This window comes from Rhincodon typus, chromosome 8 (genome assembly GCF_021869965.1).
Source record: "Rhincodon typus isolate 14 chromosome 8, sRhiTyp1.1, whole genome shotgun sequence".
NCBI classification, from domain to species: domain Eukaryota; kingdom Metazoa; phylum Chordata; class Chondrichthyes; order Orectolobiformes; family Rhincodontidae; genus Rhincodon; species Rhincodon typus.
In genome coordinates, this window is record NC_063339.1 from 40,168,451 (window position 1) to 40,186,344 (window position 17,894).

Below are 17,894 nucleotides of genomic sequence, written 5' to 3' on the forward strand. Positions count from 1 at the left end.
AACGTCAGCCTTCCTGCTCCTATGATGCTGCTTGGCCTGCTGTGTTCATCCAGCTCTACGGCAATCAGAATGGTGATTGATCACTATGCTGTTGGCACCAATCTGATCCATACTGCCCATCCAGCCACTGGCAACCAGAGAGTCCAGGTTGCTGTGGCAACATACGTTCTAGGTGTATGGTGTAATCTGGAACTATGCATAGTGATGTTAGAGGCATTCCTTTTTCTATGCTTTTATTAGCTATCAAATCAGCTATGCAGAAATACTAATGGTAGGCTGAGTAACATAAGGTACATACAGTTCACATGAAAGTTTGGGTTGTAATAATTTGTGATTTACTGCTTCTGTAGAATTCTATCCAATTCAATTTGTCCATACAGAGTGTACTGTATGATCAATCAGCCTGAATAAAACATGGTCATAAAAACAAAAACTAATTCCCAAGAAGACCACAGGAACAAAAGGCCAGAGCATACACATTCAACTAAAAGTCAGACTATACAGAAAAACATCAGGACAGGAGCAGGTCATTTAGATTCTACAGCTCTCGTCCAACCTAAAACACATTTCTCCTAATTGTTACCCTTCTATATTTTCTAATCAACTTGTTCAGAGATGTTATTACACACTTCTCTGCAGATGGGACTTGAACACAGGTCTCCTGGCTCAGAGGACCTCTATGCCCCAAGAACCCTGCAATTATTACCCTTAGGTCAGACTCACTATCATTTGGACAAGTTCTCAGAACTGGAAACACCTGTGCTTAGTCATAGAGTCATAGAGATCCACAGTACAGTAAAAGGCCATTTGGCCCATTGTGTCCGTGCCAGTCAAAAACAATCACCTAACCATTATTATCCCATTTTCCAGTAAAATTTAACATTCATGGTACAAGATGGTAAGTTAGGTATTGCTGCAGAGTTTGATGTCTAACAACAATGTAAAGGGGCAGTTTATGCAAACAAGAAGCTTTTTCTTTCCTAAATACACAATTTCTGAAATCAGTAGTGAAAGGGGTGTTCTGTTTTTCTCAGGTGTGTTGGAATAAATTCTGCTACAGGGGCTGAAGCATAAAGAAGCCTCGACTTGAGACAGAGTAGCATTAAACCAACAGATGATCTTTACAACACAAATAGCAGGAAGTAGCTAGCAGCAAAATAGCGTAGTAACTATATCAAGAGATTTAATACAACACTGAAAGAAATTTAACAGTTTAATGAAGTCAGCTAAGTGGAAGAGACCATTATCATTTTCCAGTGATTCAGTGTACTACGCATGTATACAGTTATACTTACTTTCTCTTCACAATGTCTTCAAATACTTTCAAGCTGGTCAAGAGTGCACTGTTACCTTATGGAATTGTTCTTTTACTTGCATGCTTCAGTCCCAAGATAATTTTTCCAAGTAATATAGCTGCATGATGCATAAATAATTGATGAAGTAGCAGTCCTCCCACAACCCTCAAATTCACTCCCTTCACCGTTGATACTCAGTATTAGCAGCATGTAACATCTACAAGATGCAATGCAGCTACTCATCAAGGCTCCTCCCAATAGTACCTTCCAAACCCACTAGCTCAAACACCTAAAACAGCAGCAGCAACAACTGCACGGGAACATAACCAACTTCAAAATCCCCCTCCAAGCCACACATCATCCTGATTTGGAAACATATTGATGTTCCCTCAATGTCGCTGGGTCAAAATTGTGGAACTCCCTCCCAAACAGCACTGTGATTGAAGCTATATACAAACATAGAAGATAGGAGCAGGAGTAGGCCATTTGACCCCTCAAGTTTGCTCCACCATTCAATATGATACACAAGGAGTGCAGCAGTTCAAGTAGGCAGCTCAGCATCACCAGGGCAATTAGGGATAGGCAATAAATGCTAACCCAGCCAGGTATGTAACACTTTGAATAAAGCAATTTCTCCTCATTCTAGCCCTAACTCTGCTTGCAGAGGAAGACAACCAATAGCAAAGGGAAGGAAAAAACGCACCACAGGAAATCCCATCATTTGAGGTGTCACAAAGGAGGCTAGAGATGGAGAAGTAAGATAGCTGCCCGCAGATTAGGATTTTTGTTTAATATTGTTTTCTTCATCCCTGAAAGACTAAATCTCTTTCTAGCTGTAATATTTCCCTTAAACAGAACTGATTTATATACATATGTACATTTTTATATTTTATGCACGTTATTTATACATATGTACTCCAAACCTAACGTAGCCTTCTTTATTTTTTTTCTAAGATCCCGACAAACTATTTTTATTTCTTAAGGTCTCTGCCAGTCATCAGTGCAACCTATTTCTACATGCCAATGTAAGGAATGCCCAACTGCAAGAACATTGTTGCAAGGTAATTAATCATACTATTGCTCAGGACAGCAACAAATCCAGGTCCTTCTGCTAGCCATCTCCAATGTCTCAATCACATAACCAGACTGCTACTGCAGGTATTGCATAATGCAGGTCTCTCAGCTGCCCAATCACTGGAAATAAATACAATACACAGTTTCAAGTTAAATTTGGAATGCATGTGTGTAAATGTACTGAGTGTACACACAGCAAGCAGTCCTGTCAAGCATCAGAATTGGTTTAAGAAAGTATACATTGCACAATGTTATAGGCATGTTATGCTGAGATTGCATAAAATGCATTCTTGAATTAAGTCAGTATATTTTTTATTTGCTCATGGAATGGGAGTGTCACTGGCTGGTCCAACAATTATTGCCCATCTCTAGTCAGGTTTGCTGCCTTCTTGAACTGCTGCTGTCCATGTACTGCAGGTAGACCCACAATGCTTTTAGAGAGGGAATTCTAGGATTTTGTCCCAATGGCACTGAAGGAACAGCAATTCATTTCTGAGTCAGGATAATAAGTGGCTTGAAGAAGAACTTGCAGGTGGGGATGCTCCCAGTTATCTGCTGTTCTTGTCCTTCTACATGGTTGTGGTTGTCTAAGGATCTCTGGTGAATTAGGCCAAACAATAAGCATTAAAGGGCTAATACCCTGAGATACTCCATTACAAGCTTCTCAAAAAGGCTGGAATGGCATAAGCTTTAAAAACCAAAGACTAATGGATAGCTCCATAGGAACATAAACATATAACTCCTTAGAATTTAAAAATACATCCGTTATTGGGAAATGTTAGAATCTGTTTTAAAGGATGTAATACAGATCATTTAGAAATACATAATACAATCAAGCAGAGTCAGCATGGCTTCATGAAGGGGAAATCATGCCTGACATGTTTACTACAATTCCTTGAGGGGGTAACACGTATGATGGATAAAAGGGAAACAATGGATATAACATATTTGGACGTTCAGATGGTTTTTAATAAGGTACCAGACTTTTTGACTACTTAAAAAGGTTGACCAGGATGATACCAGGTAGCAGAGACTGTCTTATGAGGATAGGTTGAGTAGGTTGGACCCATACTCATTGGAATTTAGAAGAATGAGAGGCAATCTTACTGAAAAATACAAGATTCTTAGGGTACTTGACAAGGTAGATGTCGAGAGATTGTCTCCGCTTGTGGGAGAATCTAGCACCAGAGGGCATAATTCCAGAATAAGAGGGGAGTCACACATTTAAGACATGCTTGAGGAGGAATTTCTTCTCTCAGAGGGTAATGAATCTGTGGAATTCCGTGGAGTGCTGTGGAGGCTGGGTTATTCAAGGCTGAGAATAAACGGACTTTTATCAGCAAGGGAATTAAGGGTTATAGAGAAAGAGCAGGGATGTGGAGTTGTGGATTATCAGATTTAAAGGTCTCAGAAGGTTGGGCCTTTCCACCATGAACAATTACAGTGGAGATGGAAATACAGTTGGATTCTGCCACCATCCTACTGAATTAAGTTCCCTGCCTGCTCCCAGGTCCACCAGCTCCAGGGCTATAAGATAGTGCCTATATAATAGGACATGGAATTTCTGGCTCAGAGGGGAAATCTACTTGTTCCGAAATGCATGCAAGGGTCTGATTGACCTCACTGTAAATTTTCCTGTACAACTCAATAAATTAGTGATGCTCATTGTTAAAATGCACAGAAAACAACAGTTTGGGGAATTGAATATGTCTGGAAACTGCGGAATTGTACTCCAGCAAAGAGTAATGCCTTCAGGAAACAATAAAAATTGGTGACAAAAATTGGTACAGCAGTTCACATAATGAATTTTTTTTTGTAAGTTGGAAAGGTCTTTTTTTTTTGAAAAAAATGAGTCAATCTGGATAAGTAACACACCTATTAGTCTATACTGGAACTGTTGCCAGTTGGATGATTTCTCTTATCTTCTAGCAAATTTACACAAGGAAATGTTTCTTACATTACAAAGGCTGCTGAAAAGATATTAAAAGGAGGGACAGCACAGAGTTGGCAGGATGCTGATTATAAAGTCAGATGATGAGACTTTTTGAATGATTCAAAATTAAAGCAATAAATACCGTTACTAAATTCTGATTCTAAGAAAGTGATGTAGTACTGAAAATACGCAAGTACATTAGGTTTACACCAGTCACTTAACTTTCATTTAACCTATTTTCCTAATCAACCTGGTCAGGCACGTTATTACACACCTCAGATGCAGATGGGACTTGAATCCAGGCCCCCTGATCCAGGGGTAGGGACACTACCACTGCACTACTACCACCAATCTCTTCTAGATTTTGAGCAAAAAACTTAAGTAACCTCAAAAAGCCAAGTAAGATTTACTTTACAATGTGGCATCTTCTCCCAAAGGAATACTCGTGCTAACTCAATTGTAACAGCCATGTCCTGTAATCACTCCAACTTTAATTCCAATTCTTATCCATTCAAAAAAAATCTTTTTGACTTTTGTGACTAGAAAATACAGATTTAAATATATAATCTATGAATGTATGTGTACACAGAAGACAATAATTTATAATAGACTTGATGTTAATTACGAAGAAAGCCACATAAAATACTGCTGACACTAAATAAGATGAACGTCAACTAATGTGTATTAATATTTTGAAGGGCAGTTACATTGCTCTGAGTGAACTAAAAGTGCACACTGTCAGGAGACAGACAGCTCACTAAAAACAAAACAAGCTAACTCCTCTAGTGAGAAGCTGCATGCAAATTGGAATGGGAAATTGTTTCTGAAAGAAACACTAGGCTTGACAGACACAACGTTATCCGCTGTACCATGTAGCATGGTGTTACCTGGCCGGGGCAGGGATCAATGAAAAGATGTAGACAATTGCTGGGAATGGGGAGATTCAATGAATGGAAAGCTGTCCACAGACACAACTTGGAGTCTAGAATATGTGTTATCTTTACAGAGCCACAACAGTTCATAGTAAGAAAGGACATCATGTAAACCTTTGTGACTTTGCCGGTTCATTACTGGAGCAGTCCAAAATGCATTTCATTATCCCAATCTCTCTCATAACCCTGCAATCTCTCCAGCTTCCATGTACTTAAAATAATTTATGTATTGAAAGAAGGCCCTATCTGTCTAGATTATCTGCTGTCTGTGAAAACAGATTTAAAAAAAAGTCAGCTGGCCAACGTGGAGGACTTTTTTCACTTGTTTCCCTACACTGCCTCTTCTTCCTATTTACCAATATTCTTAGAATGCATCTGAAATGATTTCATAGTGATTTTCCATGATCAAAAGAATGAATACTGGACTGGACTGTGGAAATGAAAGGGTAGGTAAAGAACTTAAAAGTAGGAGAACGCTTGGGAAATAGTGACCGTAACCTAATTAGACAGAAAGTAGATGAAGAATCAAAAGTAAAGATCTCAGAGTGGAGATTGGCTAATTACACTACAACAAAAGGGACACAGCCTAGATTTCTGTGTTTTCTAAAAAAAAGCTCTCATTTTAAAGATGGCAGATGAAATAGCAACCAATAAAATTTAAATACAACTTGGATAAGGTTTGGGCTAAATACATTTTTAACTGAAATAAAATAGGATACATCAAAGGCGTGGATAAATAGAGAGTGAGATTTTTAACAAAAACATGTAAGTAGAGAGTTGATTAAACAATTTGAAGAAATATCAAAAACATAGTAAGAACACATAAATGAAAAATGCAAAACCGAAAGGCTGCAGAAATAAATAATGATGATCAATGCACAGGGAAATAGTTTTTTTTAATGCAAAAGATAATTTTTATAAAGGTGTAGACATGAAGGGAATCATCCAGTAATAAAGAGTGAAAGATTGCCAGAGGTGTTTAACAAATAGCTTTGTTTGGTTTTTACAAACCAATGCAAAAATGCAACTGTTAGAATACACAATGGGGATTTGACAGAATCAGTATTACAGATATATTTTCAAAGAATGTTGTAACCAAAAAATTATATCTTGTAGAAGTTTAAAGGTAATATTGTATTATTAAGGCTGACACAACAGAAGTTTTGGTTAATTCAATGGACTTTCCTATTTATCTTTAAAGGAAGTGGAGAAGCTAGAAGAGATAATTCCACAGCATGATCACTAGTTGGCTGAATCAACAAGGAGGAAAGATTTGGGAAGAAAATAATGTTCTTCATAAAGGATTTAAAATACAACAAAGAAAAATTTAAATTGAAATGTTAAGGAACTGAGAGCCAATACAGGTCAGCGATGACAGGAATGATATGTGAATGGGTTTGCTGCAGAACACAAATGATCAGCAGAGTTTTAGTTAAACTAAATTTCATGGAGGTTGAAAAAGGCACAGCTTGAAGCAGAGTTGAGGAATCTAGTGTAAGTGACTGATCTTTGTGATGGCGAGGATATGAGGTCAAAAACTCAGCTGGCACTGAATAAGGTGCCAAAGTTGGAAATAGTCTGTTTCATACTGAAATAATAGCTGGGGCATGAGGGAATCAGAGGGCGGGGTACAGAATTTATTACCAATGCTAGATGCAGCAATTTGTACTGAACCTCAGATTGGCAGGCAGCTCTGGCAGAAAGTCACCATCAAAATGTTAACTCTTTCCCTCTCCACAGATGCTACCAGATCACTTGAGTATTTCCAGCATTTTCTATTTGTATTTCAGATCTCAGACAATCAGTCTGACAACACAGAAACTATTAAGTTGTAGCAGTGGATGCATCAGTGTACCTAATAACAAAATAATCTTTTAGCCTGCTGTTGCAATTAATATGGTACAATGAAATTAAACAATTTTGTTTCAAAGTAGAAAGGGGAATAGCAATAGAGGTAACTGACCTTCCATGGCAACCAGGGGCCAGATCTTTCTTGCATAATAACTAATTGCGACTTATTTCCCCAGAAGTTTCTATTCTAAGAAACAGTATGATGAACGGTAAGTCACTTACTGAACTGATTGCGACCCAAAAGGAAAAATCTAAAATAAAAACTAAAAGTGGCTGATTCCCAGCAGAGAGTAAAATTTGCAATGCAACCTGCAATGGACAAAGCCAGGAGGTCTCTAGTAAATGGTTTTCTTTTCAGCACTGCCCAATCATGATGCAGCAAAAGACATTAGTTAAATATCATCTACCGATATTCAAAATGAGTCTTCATTTTTAGCAGCCTGTTTAGCAGAAAGGGTGCTAAATATAAGTCAGTCATATGGTTTAACTGACCAGTTAAGTGCTTGGGGAATAATACCCCTAATATTGCAAATAATCACTGCCCTTAATCAAGCCTGAAATAAATCAGGAATTCCTTAATGAAAAGTAGACAACATAATCAAATTTAGTGAATATAGGGCAAGATTACTTTTGCCTGCTGCAGTGATTCAGTGTAATGCAGGCTGGAGGAACAGTATCTCATTTTCCGTATTTTACGGCCTTTAGTGCTCAGCATTGAGTTCAACAACTTCAGATCGGGAACTCTGTCCTCATGTTAACTAATACTTGCCCCCCGTCCTTCCTCCACATCCCCTATAATCTTGTTTACATGGGTTTGCTCTCCAGGGAGTTGACCCATTTTTTTCCATGACTCTTCATTCATCTCTTCTCTACTACCATTAGCATTCCTTTACCATCTGTTCCATTTGCTCCTCATTCCCCCTTTTCCTGCAGCATAAAACCTGTCACTTTTCTCGGTTTTGAAATACAGTCACATTGTAATTGAAATGTTAACTTTATTTCACTGTCTACAAATGCTGCCTTATCTACTGAGTTTTTTCCAGCAATTTGATTTTAATTTTGTGCTAATTCATGATCACTTCTCTTCCAAGAACACCCACCTTGAAGGTGGGATTTCTATTTGAATCTTTCAGTTTGTTCACCTTCATTGCTTTTTAGCTCCATCCCAGTATCTGATAAGGGGTTCACCAAAACTCGTTTTCATAACCAAATCTCTTTCCTCAGTGACTGCCTTCAGCTGCATCATACTCACAGGTAAAGCAATTGAAGTTCCATCCTTCATCCAGATAAGACTTTATGCATCTTCAAGACATACTACACTTCTTGGATAGGTATCTTGCTACATTCTGAGATGCACACTCTGTTTCCATCAGCACCGCCTCACACTATCTCAAAGCTATCAGGTCCCCTGTTTCATTTCATTCTTCATCTCAGTTATTGCCTTAACAAGAAACATTCTCCCTTTTAGAGTAATTAGGAACACAGGCACCAACAACTCACAGGTACTGATGCCCTTCTGGATCCTTCCTTTCCTCCTCATCCGTCTGACCACTTCTACTCTTCTCATCCCACTTCTGTATTATGTACTCATTATTACCCAATGCTGAAAGATCTGTGTTCAACAAAGGACTTCGTTTTATCACTTCATGTCCCTGCCTCAATGGATTTCGAGCATGAGAGTGAGCTCTTCTTCCACAATCTTCATCTTCATGCCCACTTCTCTGAACAGGAATCCTCTACCTACTCCATGACATCTAGGTCTACAAGTGATCTGGATAACATCTGCAAACTATTGGTGGAGCCTAGGATCTATAGTGGAACAATATAGTAGCACTTAACATCATCTCGCAATTGTGACATTTAAGGACAAAGAAAAATTAATGCCACTGCTGTTTGCCTGTACCATCTGGGCTTAAATTGACAGAGAAGAGTGCAGCATGAAGGAGTAGGCAGGGAGGACTGCAGACACCCGTAAAGAATATAAGACCAGGAAGGTTTCCTCTTAACTATGCAAACCTTACTACTCATCGTTTTCGTGTTTGTCATGCACAAATCTTCAAATACACTAAGGTGCTGAACAGAAAAACTGCTCCCTTATTTTAGTTAAGTTCAAGCCCATGGAGAGAACATGAAGAAAATTTACTAAAATGATACAAGGAACAAGAGGCTTTAGTTAGCGGAAGTGACTAGAGAACTGGAGCTCAGGTGAATTTTGATCAAGTAAAGTGATAAAAATATATTTCCACTGGTCAGTAACTTAATTTGGGCTCCAGGTTTATCATCAATAACAAAAAGAAGGAAGAATCTAGAAGTTTTTGTTTTACTCAGACTGTTGTTTTCATATTGAATGTCCCACCAGAAACAACAGTTGAAACAGAAATGTTTACAGGGCACAATTAATTGAGTAGAAAGCGATCTGGGGCTAATAGTAGGACATTAGCTTTCATTTGCCAATTGGACAGATCAACACTAGGACAAAAAAACTAATTCAATGCTTCGATATGCAGCCAGAATTGTAAAACAGAAATATATACAAACTTTCCTCAGGCTTTCATTGCATTAGTCAGGCCACAGCAAAGCATATTATATTAATTGTTTAATCATTCCAACACAAAAGAAACCAAGAATTGGAAAGGATATGGAAAAGACAATATGCTGAAATAGGTGAATTATGAGATAAGAATAAAGAATCTTGACATTCAGTATCTGGGGGAAAAAAAATGTCTAAAGTTGTATCTCAAGGTTATTGAAAACTTAGATTATCTAGATAACATTAAGATTTTTAATTTAATGCAAAACAGAGAAGTATCAGAGAACATCAATAAAAATTAATTTTCAGAAATTGAATGATTGTTAAGAGCTTGAGGTAATTTGTTGGTTCAGCGATAGTGGCTAAAAAGTTGAGATTGTTAACAAAACAGAGTTGAAGTTTTGATACAAAAGAGTTAGGCTACTAAAGGAAAAATCTTTTCTTAATCCTAACTTTATCTGTATTCATATGTCATCAGGGATTGGATATTACAATGTAACTAAGGATTTCTAATATTCTATGCAGTTCATTAACACTGCAATGTTAGAAATTCAAATAACTGGGTATTAACAGCTTATTTAATTTTGGCAGCCTATTTTCTAATCTTTGTAATCTGAGTTTCCACGATAACTGCCTCCTTCAAAAAAAAAGCAGCTTATTATTCTCTGGCTAAGTAAATTATTTCCTACATCTAGTTGATGAATCTAACCTAATAGTACATTAAAAAAATGAATAGTTTTTAAAAGAATAAAATACTGACAATAGACAAATCTGGTTTTTCCTATCTAACCCTTCCGTTTTCTACAATTTGCATGGTTTATACTATCCGTCCCATATTCTACTTGCCTTAATGTTTCTGTAAATGCTTGTAATTCCGTTCATATAAAATTATGGTGATTTGGAAAATCGTAAATGGTTTATTGGATAAGTCCACCGCATTATTTGAAAGTAAGCTAAAGAACTCATTCTTGATTTCTGTCTGTACTGTGTTACACTATCTCCGAACTCTGTAATGTTATTTTCTAGTTACTCCGTTCCAGTGATTCCAAAGCAAAGTTTATATGTATCTGCATTGTGTGTGGTGTTCCTATAGCTGAATAGCTTGTTGACTCAGCATTTACTCAGACGTGAAAGATGGGTAAGTGGACAAAATTCTGTAGGACTGCCACTAACCCCAACACCATACTACAGATTGAGTCAGTGCCTTCAGTTGGATAAAAGACAATTGGTCTTTTTAAATAGTTTAAGTCTACTACATCAAGGAGACTATAGTTTTCCAAGTAACATGATTCTGTAAAGGATACATGGAAGAAAATAAATTTATTTTTAAAAATGGGATACAAATTTATCCAAACTATGGGAAATAATAGTCCAATGATTTACACATACACTTGATCCAGGAATTTGCATTCTTTAACTCAGGGATTAATTTCTGCTTGGTTATGTTAGAAAAGAAATAGCATTCTGAGAATGTTCAAGTGTTTACCTTTATTACTTAGGCTTTATTAAGACGACAAGTCAGTTCCTAGAATTGGATAATTAACCAAATACTTGCTACTAATTACTTTTACTATGCTATGTACCAGCTGTACATCTGCCATTACTGGAATTGACACTGTAAACTACAATTGATGATATATAGCAATTCCAACTTCTGATAATTATATTGTGGTTGGTATGTATTCCATACAGATTACTGCTGAAAGAAGTATAGAATTTAATACTGAATGTATGAAATAATGTGATTTCTAATCTGCATCTTGGCTGTAAAAATGTATTTCATAGTTATGGTTCTTTCATTGTCCGTAAACATTTAAATGTGGGTCATTACATTGTTAAATTTATTCTCCTTCACAAGTTCCAGCATTTTTCTTTTGCCATCTTTTAGCCTTTTTTTCAGTCTTAGACTTCTCGCGACGTCCATCATTCCTCTTCCTGAAGCCTGTCTTTTCTGCAGTTAACTACATACCAACATTTCTTTCACAGTTGGAGACACATCCCAATTCCTTAGAAAGAACCTTAACTGGCACCCCAAGTGAGGTCCCATCATGAAACCAGTAAATGGGTGAGGGGAGTGCAGGAGCTTAATAGCCAACTTTGAAAGAGATGTGTCTTTTTTTTTTTTAAGTTGTGCATAGGATGTAGTGTCACTGTTTATTTGCTGCCCATTCTTCACTGCCTTGCTAGGCCATTTAAGATGGCCAGCTATGAGTCAACCACATTACTGCAAGTCTAAAGTCTCATGTAGGCTAGACCAGGTAAGGACAACATATTTCCTTCTCTAAAAGACATTAGTGAAGCAGATGGGTTTTTAATGTCAACTGACATTGGTTACAAGGTTGCGATTAGACTAGCTTTTAATTCCATTTTTTTAAAAAATTGAATTAAAATTTTTATCTGCCATGGTGGGATTTGAACCCAGGATGAGGATGGGCTTCGGCTTCTCCAGTGACATTACTACAATGTCATTGCTTCTCCTTTGTTAACAATTACAAATGTTAATGTGAAGTTATATTATTCTTACTTTACCTGACTGTACATATATCTCAACATGAAGTCCATAAGAAATGATTTCCCTTTCCTGAAGGCACCAGCGACAGATAAGGCAACCACTTCCCGATCTCTAACTTCTTCTGAAAGAAGGATTTTGTTCAGAGCCATTTCATCCAGTTCAAAAGTATGGTCATCATTAACAACAAGAATCTGAACTGGTCTGGCTTGCTGCACTGCTTCATCTTCTGATGTCCAATTGAAGCTTCCCTCTGAAAATCCGCCTACAATCAAAGTTTTAAAACATTAATAAAATAGTTCACTCACTCTGTTTAATACAAATTTGAAATATAGACACTGAACAATCAACAAGACACAATTGAAATTGGAAAAGTACTTATGCCAAGTGTACACTTTAAATCTCTCCTTGTCATATGGGATCAGCTATTTTTTATCCAAAATGATCATCTTACATAAATATTCATATTTAGACACTGGACAGAGGTCTCCTGTTAGAAAAGAGGGCGTCTCTCTTTGTCTGCAGAGGCATAAGCAGGCTTTGCAACCATCACTGACCTCCTTCCTCTAACCAAAAAATAATGGCCTGGCAGGAAGGTTTCAATTGGCATTATGACAGGCAGCTGACTGAGGCCTTGCCCACAGCTCATCAAAACACTGTCACTTGTGGGTAGGCAGCTAAGTGACAGGAAAAACAATCAGAGAATTTCATGGATTTTTTTTAAATTTAGAGACCATTGTGAAAATAATTTTATTCAATATTTCCAGCACCAGGAAAACACCCTTGTGGCCAGTGAACCAGTGACTAGCAAAGCCCGATAAGGGCAATTCTTACATGGAGAACGTGAAGGGGGACGGTAGGGATTAAAATCAAAAGGGGGAAATAAATACTCCACCCCCAACCCCCCACCACGTTGCCCACCTCTCCCTAAAGGCATCAAGAGCATTGGTGGACACCGTGTGCTCCTTCTCCAAGACCCGGGCTCAAACATAACCACGGAACAGGGGCAGACAGTCAGCAGAAATGACTCCCCTCCACACCCTGCTGCCTAGACCTGTTTACTGCCAGCGTGACCAGGCCCAGACAATCCTGTTTATATCTGTTAGCCAGGACTCCTTGATTGAACCAGATTAACAGCACCAGTGAACTCATATTCTATGAGGTCTATCAAGCTAACCTTGTTATAATCACTACAACCCTCCCCCTCTAGGTCTGGGGCGCATAGGCCTGTTCTTTCTCTTATAGCCTCCCCTGAGGTGTTTTTGCATTGGGTCCGGTTCCTCCAATACGGGCGGCATGTACCAGTCTGTATCTTGCCCGTTGTGTCCAAAGCGTCTCAGAAGCAATTCATCCTCTACTTCAGGCAGGAAAGGCATCGAGACTGCAACATCCACTGTGTCCATCTGAGACTCCAAGGTTTCTTTAACGCTAGATGGAGGGGAGAACACATGGGTTTCAACAGTTTTTCTGGCTGATCAGAGGTGCCAGGTATGCTTTGCTCCTGTCACGTTTGCGAGTTTTCAGCTTTCATATGGTCCACGTGCTTGTTCAGGACCGCCTCACATACTGGAACTTAGTACATCACAGGACCTAGCCTCATGTCGATCATGCCTCTTACCCATGCAGGGCCACTGCAGTAAACTCGCTCTCTCGCTTAGTGGAGTCTGGCATCTGGCATTGACGTTCCTGATGCCCTTTCACCTCTCCTCCCCAAGGTCTGGGAAGATCAGATTTAACCTGGTGCAGAATCTCCTCCCCATTTGCAACTCTGCTGGAGCTATCCCAGTAGTTGCATAAGGAGTGATCCGATAATCAAATAAAACTGGGACAGTTTGGTATGGAGTGAAGCTGTAGGCTATTTCTTTAAGCCTGCCTTCAAAGTTTGGACTGTTCTTTCCGTCAGATCATCAGATGATGGATGATAAGGAGTTGTCTTTACATGCCAAATGCTATTCGGTTTTAGGAAGTATTCAAATGCCCTGCTGGTAAATGATGGCCAATTGTCTGTAACCAACCGTTCTGGGAGTCCAGGTATTGCAAACAATGCTTGTAGCTTTTCTATCATCATTCCCGTGTTTGACAAATGCACTCTATGCTCATCCAGCACTTTGAGTGGGAGTCCACAATGACTAAAAACGTTGAGCCCATGAAAAGGCTAGCATAGTTGACCTGAAGGTATGGGTGGCACAGCCTTGTCCTCTTTGAATAGCCCTGGCATAGGTTTATGGTCTGTTACTATTACAAATTTATGGCCATAAAGGTATGAATGGAAATTTCTCACAAGCTTTCCTTCTCTATCTGGACATGTTTGCACCTTGCATCAGCCAAAGTCTGGGAAGCATACATTATTGGGCACTCATCTCTATTGGGCCATCTGTAAGCCAACACTACCCTGATACCATACAGAGAGGTATCACATGTCAGCACAGATCTCACTTAGGATCACAGTGTGCCAACACTTAGCTGATGATAGCTGCTTCTTCACTCTAAAGGCTATGTCTTGGCTACAAGACCATTTCCAAGGCTGACCCTTTTTCAATAGTGGATGTAAGACTGCCAGGATGGAGGGCAGGTTACATATGAACTGTCCGTAATACTTCACCAATCCAAGGAAAGACCTAAGCTCCAGTACAGAGCCAGGGCACCTTGAATCACCCTCACTTTATCTTCCATAGGGTGTAACCTGGTCTTGTCAATTCTGCAGCCCAAGCTCTGGAACACACAATTTTCCCTTCTAAGGCGTATGCCCACCTTGGAGAAATATCCAAGGACTATGTCAAAGTTCTCTAAGTGTTCTTTATTGGTCTTCCTTGTGATTAGCACGTCAACCAGGGTAGACCTTGTAAAATGTTCTCCATCGTCCGCTGAAAAATGGCACAGGCTGATGATACCCAAATGGCAGTCTCATTTATTGGTACAAACCCTTATGGGTATTAATTAAAGCATACCTCTGAGAATCCTCATCTAACTACAATTGCAAGTATGCATGGCTCACATCCAATTTTGTGAAGGACAGACCCCCTCCCAGCTTTCTGTATTAGTCCACTATGCGAGGGACCGGGTAATTATCCAGCTGTGAGGCAATTTACTGTTTGTTTAAAATCCCCACAAATGCAAACTGACACATCAGACTTCTCAATCAGTAAGACCGATGCTACCCATTCGCAAACCGATGATTCCTTCGCTTTCCAGCCTTCTGACTTATGCCTCGACTTTTGCCCCTAAGGCATGCGGTACTGGGTGGGCTGGGCAGATTCATGGAATTGCTTCCTGGTCAACATGCAAGGTGGTCTTGGCTCTTTTGATGGTCCCTAGACCTTCCTGAGAAACTTCCATGTATTTAATTAGGACTTCACTCAGGCGGCCTTTTTCTAATCAAGAATGTTGAGCAAATCTGGGTGAATCTTTCTCAACTCATTCTGCCCCATCAGGCTTTGGCCCGAGCCTTTTACTACAATCAGTGGTAACTGAACCAGCTGCTTCTCATCCAAGACAGGAACCGAAGTTTCATCATTAATTGTAAAAGTTCCCTGCTATAAGTTCTCAGTCTAGCCAAGGTCTTAAGCAAACTTGAGGGTTGGAGTTCAGAGTGAATTTTGTTAAAGACTGGTTCTGCAATCATTGATACATGCGTGCCAGTATCAACCTCCATGAGAACCGGGTGATCATTTAACCAGACGTTTAGAACATAGAACATAGAACAGTATAGCACAGTACAGGCCTTTCGGACCATGATGTTATGCTGACCTATTATCCTACTCTAAGATCAAACTTACTATCAGCCATGTGCCTCTCCAAGAGTCACTTCAATGTTCCTAATGTATCTGACTCTACCACCACGGCTGGCAGTGTATTCCATGCACCCACCACTCTTGTGTAAAGAACTTGTGAGGTATGACCTACCCCTCACGAAGCCATGCTGACTATTTCTAATCAAACTATGCTTTTCCAAATAATCATAAATACTATCTCTCAGAATCCTCTCCAATAATTTACCCACCACAAAAGTAAGACTGACTGGTAATTCCCAGGATTATCCCTATTCCCTTTCTTCAACAAGGGAATAACATTTGCCACCCTCCAGTCATCTGGTACTACTACAGTGGACAATGAGGACGCAAAGATCATCACCAAAGGCGCAGCAATCTCTTCCCTCACTTCTTGTAGTAACCTTGGGTATATCCCGTCCGGCCCAGGGGACTTATCTATCCTCATGTATTTCAAAATTTCTAGCATATCCTCCTTCCTAACATCAACCTGTTCAAGCATATCAGCCTGTTTCACGCTGTCCTCACAAACGACAAGGTCCCTCTCACCAGTGAATATTGAAGCAAAGTATTCATTAAGGACCTCCCCTACCTCCTCCCACACCAGGCACAAGTTCCCTCCACTATCCCTGATGGGCCCTACCCTCACTCTGGCCATCCTCTTATTCCTCACATAAGTACAGAATGCCTTCGGGTTTTCCTTAATCCTACCCGCCAAGGCTTTTTCATACACCCTTCTAGCTGTCCTAAGTCCATTCTTCAGTTTCTTCCCGGCTACTGTGTAACCCTCTAGAACCCTGTCTGATCCTTGCTTCCTCAATCTTAAGTAAATTTCCTTCTTCCTCTTGACTAGATGTTCCACATGTCTTGTCACCCAAGGTTCCTTCACCTTACCAGCCCTTCCTTGCCTCAGTGGGACAAACCTATCCAGTACTCCCTGAAAAACCTCCACATTTCGGTTGTGCATTTCCCTGAGAACATCTGTTCCCAATTTATGCTCTACAGTTCCTGCCTAATAGCATTGTAATTCCCCCTCCCCCAATTAAATACTTTCCCATACTGTCTACTCCTATCCCTCTCCATTTACTCTGGTTCTGATTTGGATGTTGCTATGCAATTTAACCTAGGAAAAGATTTGCTTGCCATATAATGAGTGTGGCAGAGATTCATTAGGCTGAAACTGGGGGTGGCAAGACTGGTCTATGAGGAAAGATTGGTTTGACTGGGACTGTATTCACTGGTGTTTAGAAAAACGAGGAAACTGATCGAAAAGTATAAAAATTCTAACAGGGCTGAATAGTTTTGATAGATATATTCGAAAAAGCTATCGATAAACTTTTAGATTTTAATGGCATTAAGGGCCATGGAGAGAAAGTGGGAATATAGCATTGACATATAGGTTCAGCCATGATCAGACTCAATGGCAGAATAGGCTCAAGGGGCTGAATGGTCTATTCCTGCTACTAGTGTCTATGTTTCTAAGTAAAATGGTTTTGCTCCCTTTGCACTTCACCTTTAAAATAGCTTTTTATAGCTATGTTCCGTAATGTGAGTTATGTCACTACTTTGTTTGGACCTGAAGCACAGTGTTTGTCAGATTGTTGCTTCTGCTAATTGACAGACTTCCAAGAAAATGATCAAAATTGTCAATATGGAAGTCTTCAGATAAATGAAAAATGGGTGAAACAGTACACTTCTGACTCTTGAAAGAGTAATCTATTTGAAAATCCAGCATGAAAATCAGACTTCCCCACATAAAGAGCGAACTACAGCAGATGGAGGAAATTTGCAACAGCAGTAGAAAATGGTGAAAATATGGAGGACAGAATTTAATGCCCCCCTCCAACCCCACACAGAACACAGAATTGGGAAGGGTGATGCTGCTATGAAGCACCCTACGAGCTTTTTCTTCAAATCCCCTCCCTCTCCTGCTCTTACACCACATATTTTGCCCCCAATCTTCAGCAATCCGAGATAACCAATGGCTATAATACAGATAGCTC

The 17,894-nt window shown here is 39.4% G+C and overlaps 1 protein-coding gene across 4 annotated transcripts in view; it reads right to left on the reverse strand.

Moving 5' to 3' along the window:
• LOC109914931 (atlastin-1) overlaps window positions 1-17,894 on the reverse strand; it is a 45,407-nt gene that overhangs the window by 21,877 nt on the left and 5,636 nt on the right. For 3 of the 4 annotated variants that reach the window (XM_048600296.1, XM_048600297.1, XM_020514546.2), the window contains exon 2: window positions 12,145-12,389. In XM_048600296.1, coding sequence (XP_048456253.1) covers window positions 12,145-12,389 — 245 coding nt within the window. Of the gene's footprint in view, window positions 1-12,139; window positions 12,390-17,894 lie in introns of those variants that run through there. The other variant, XM_048600298.1, reaches the window with a different exon arrangement.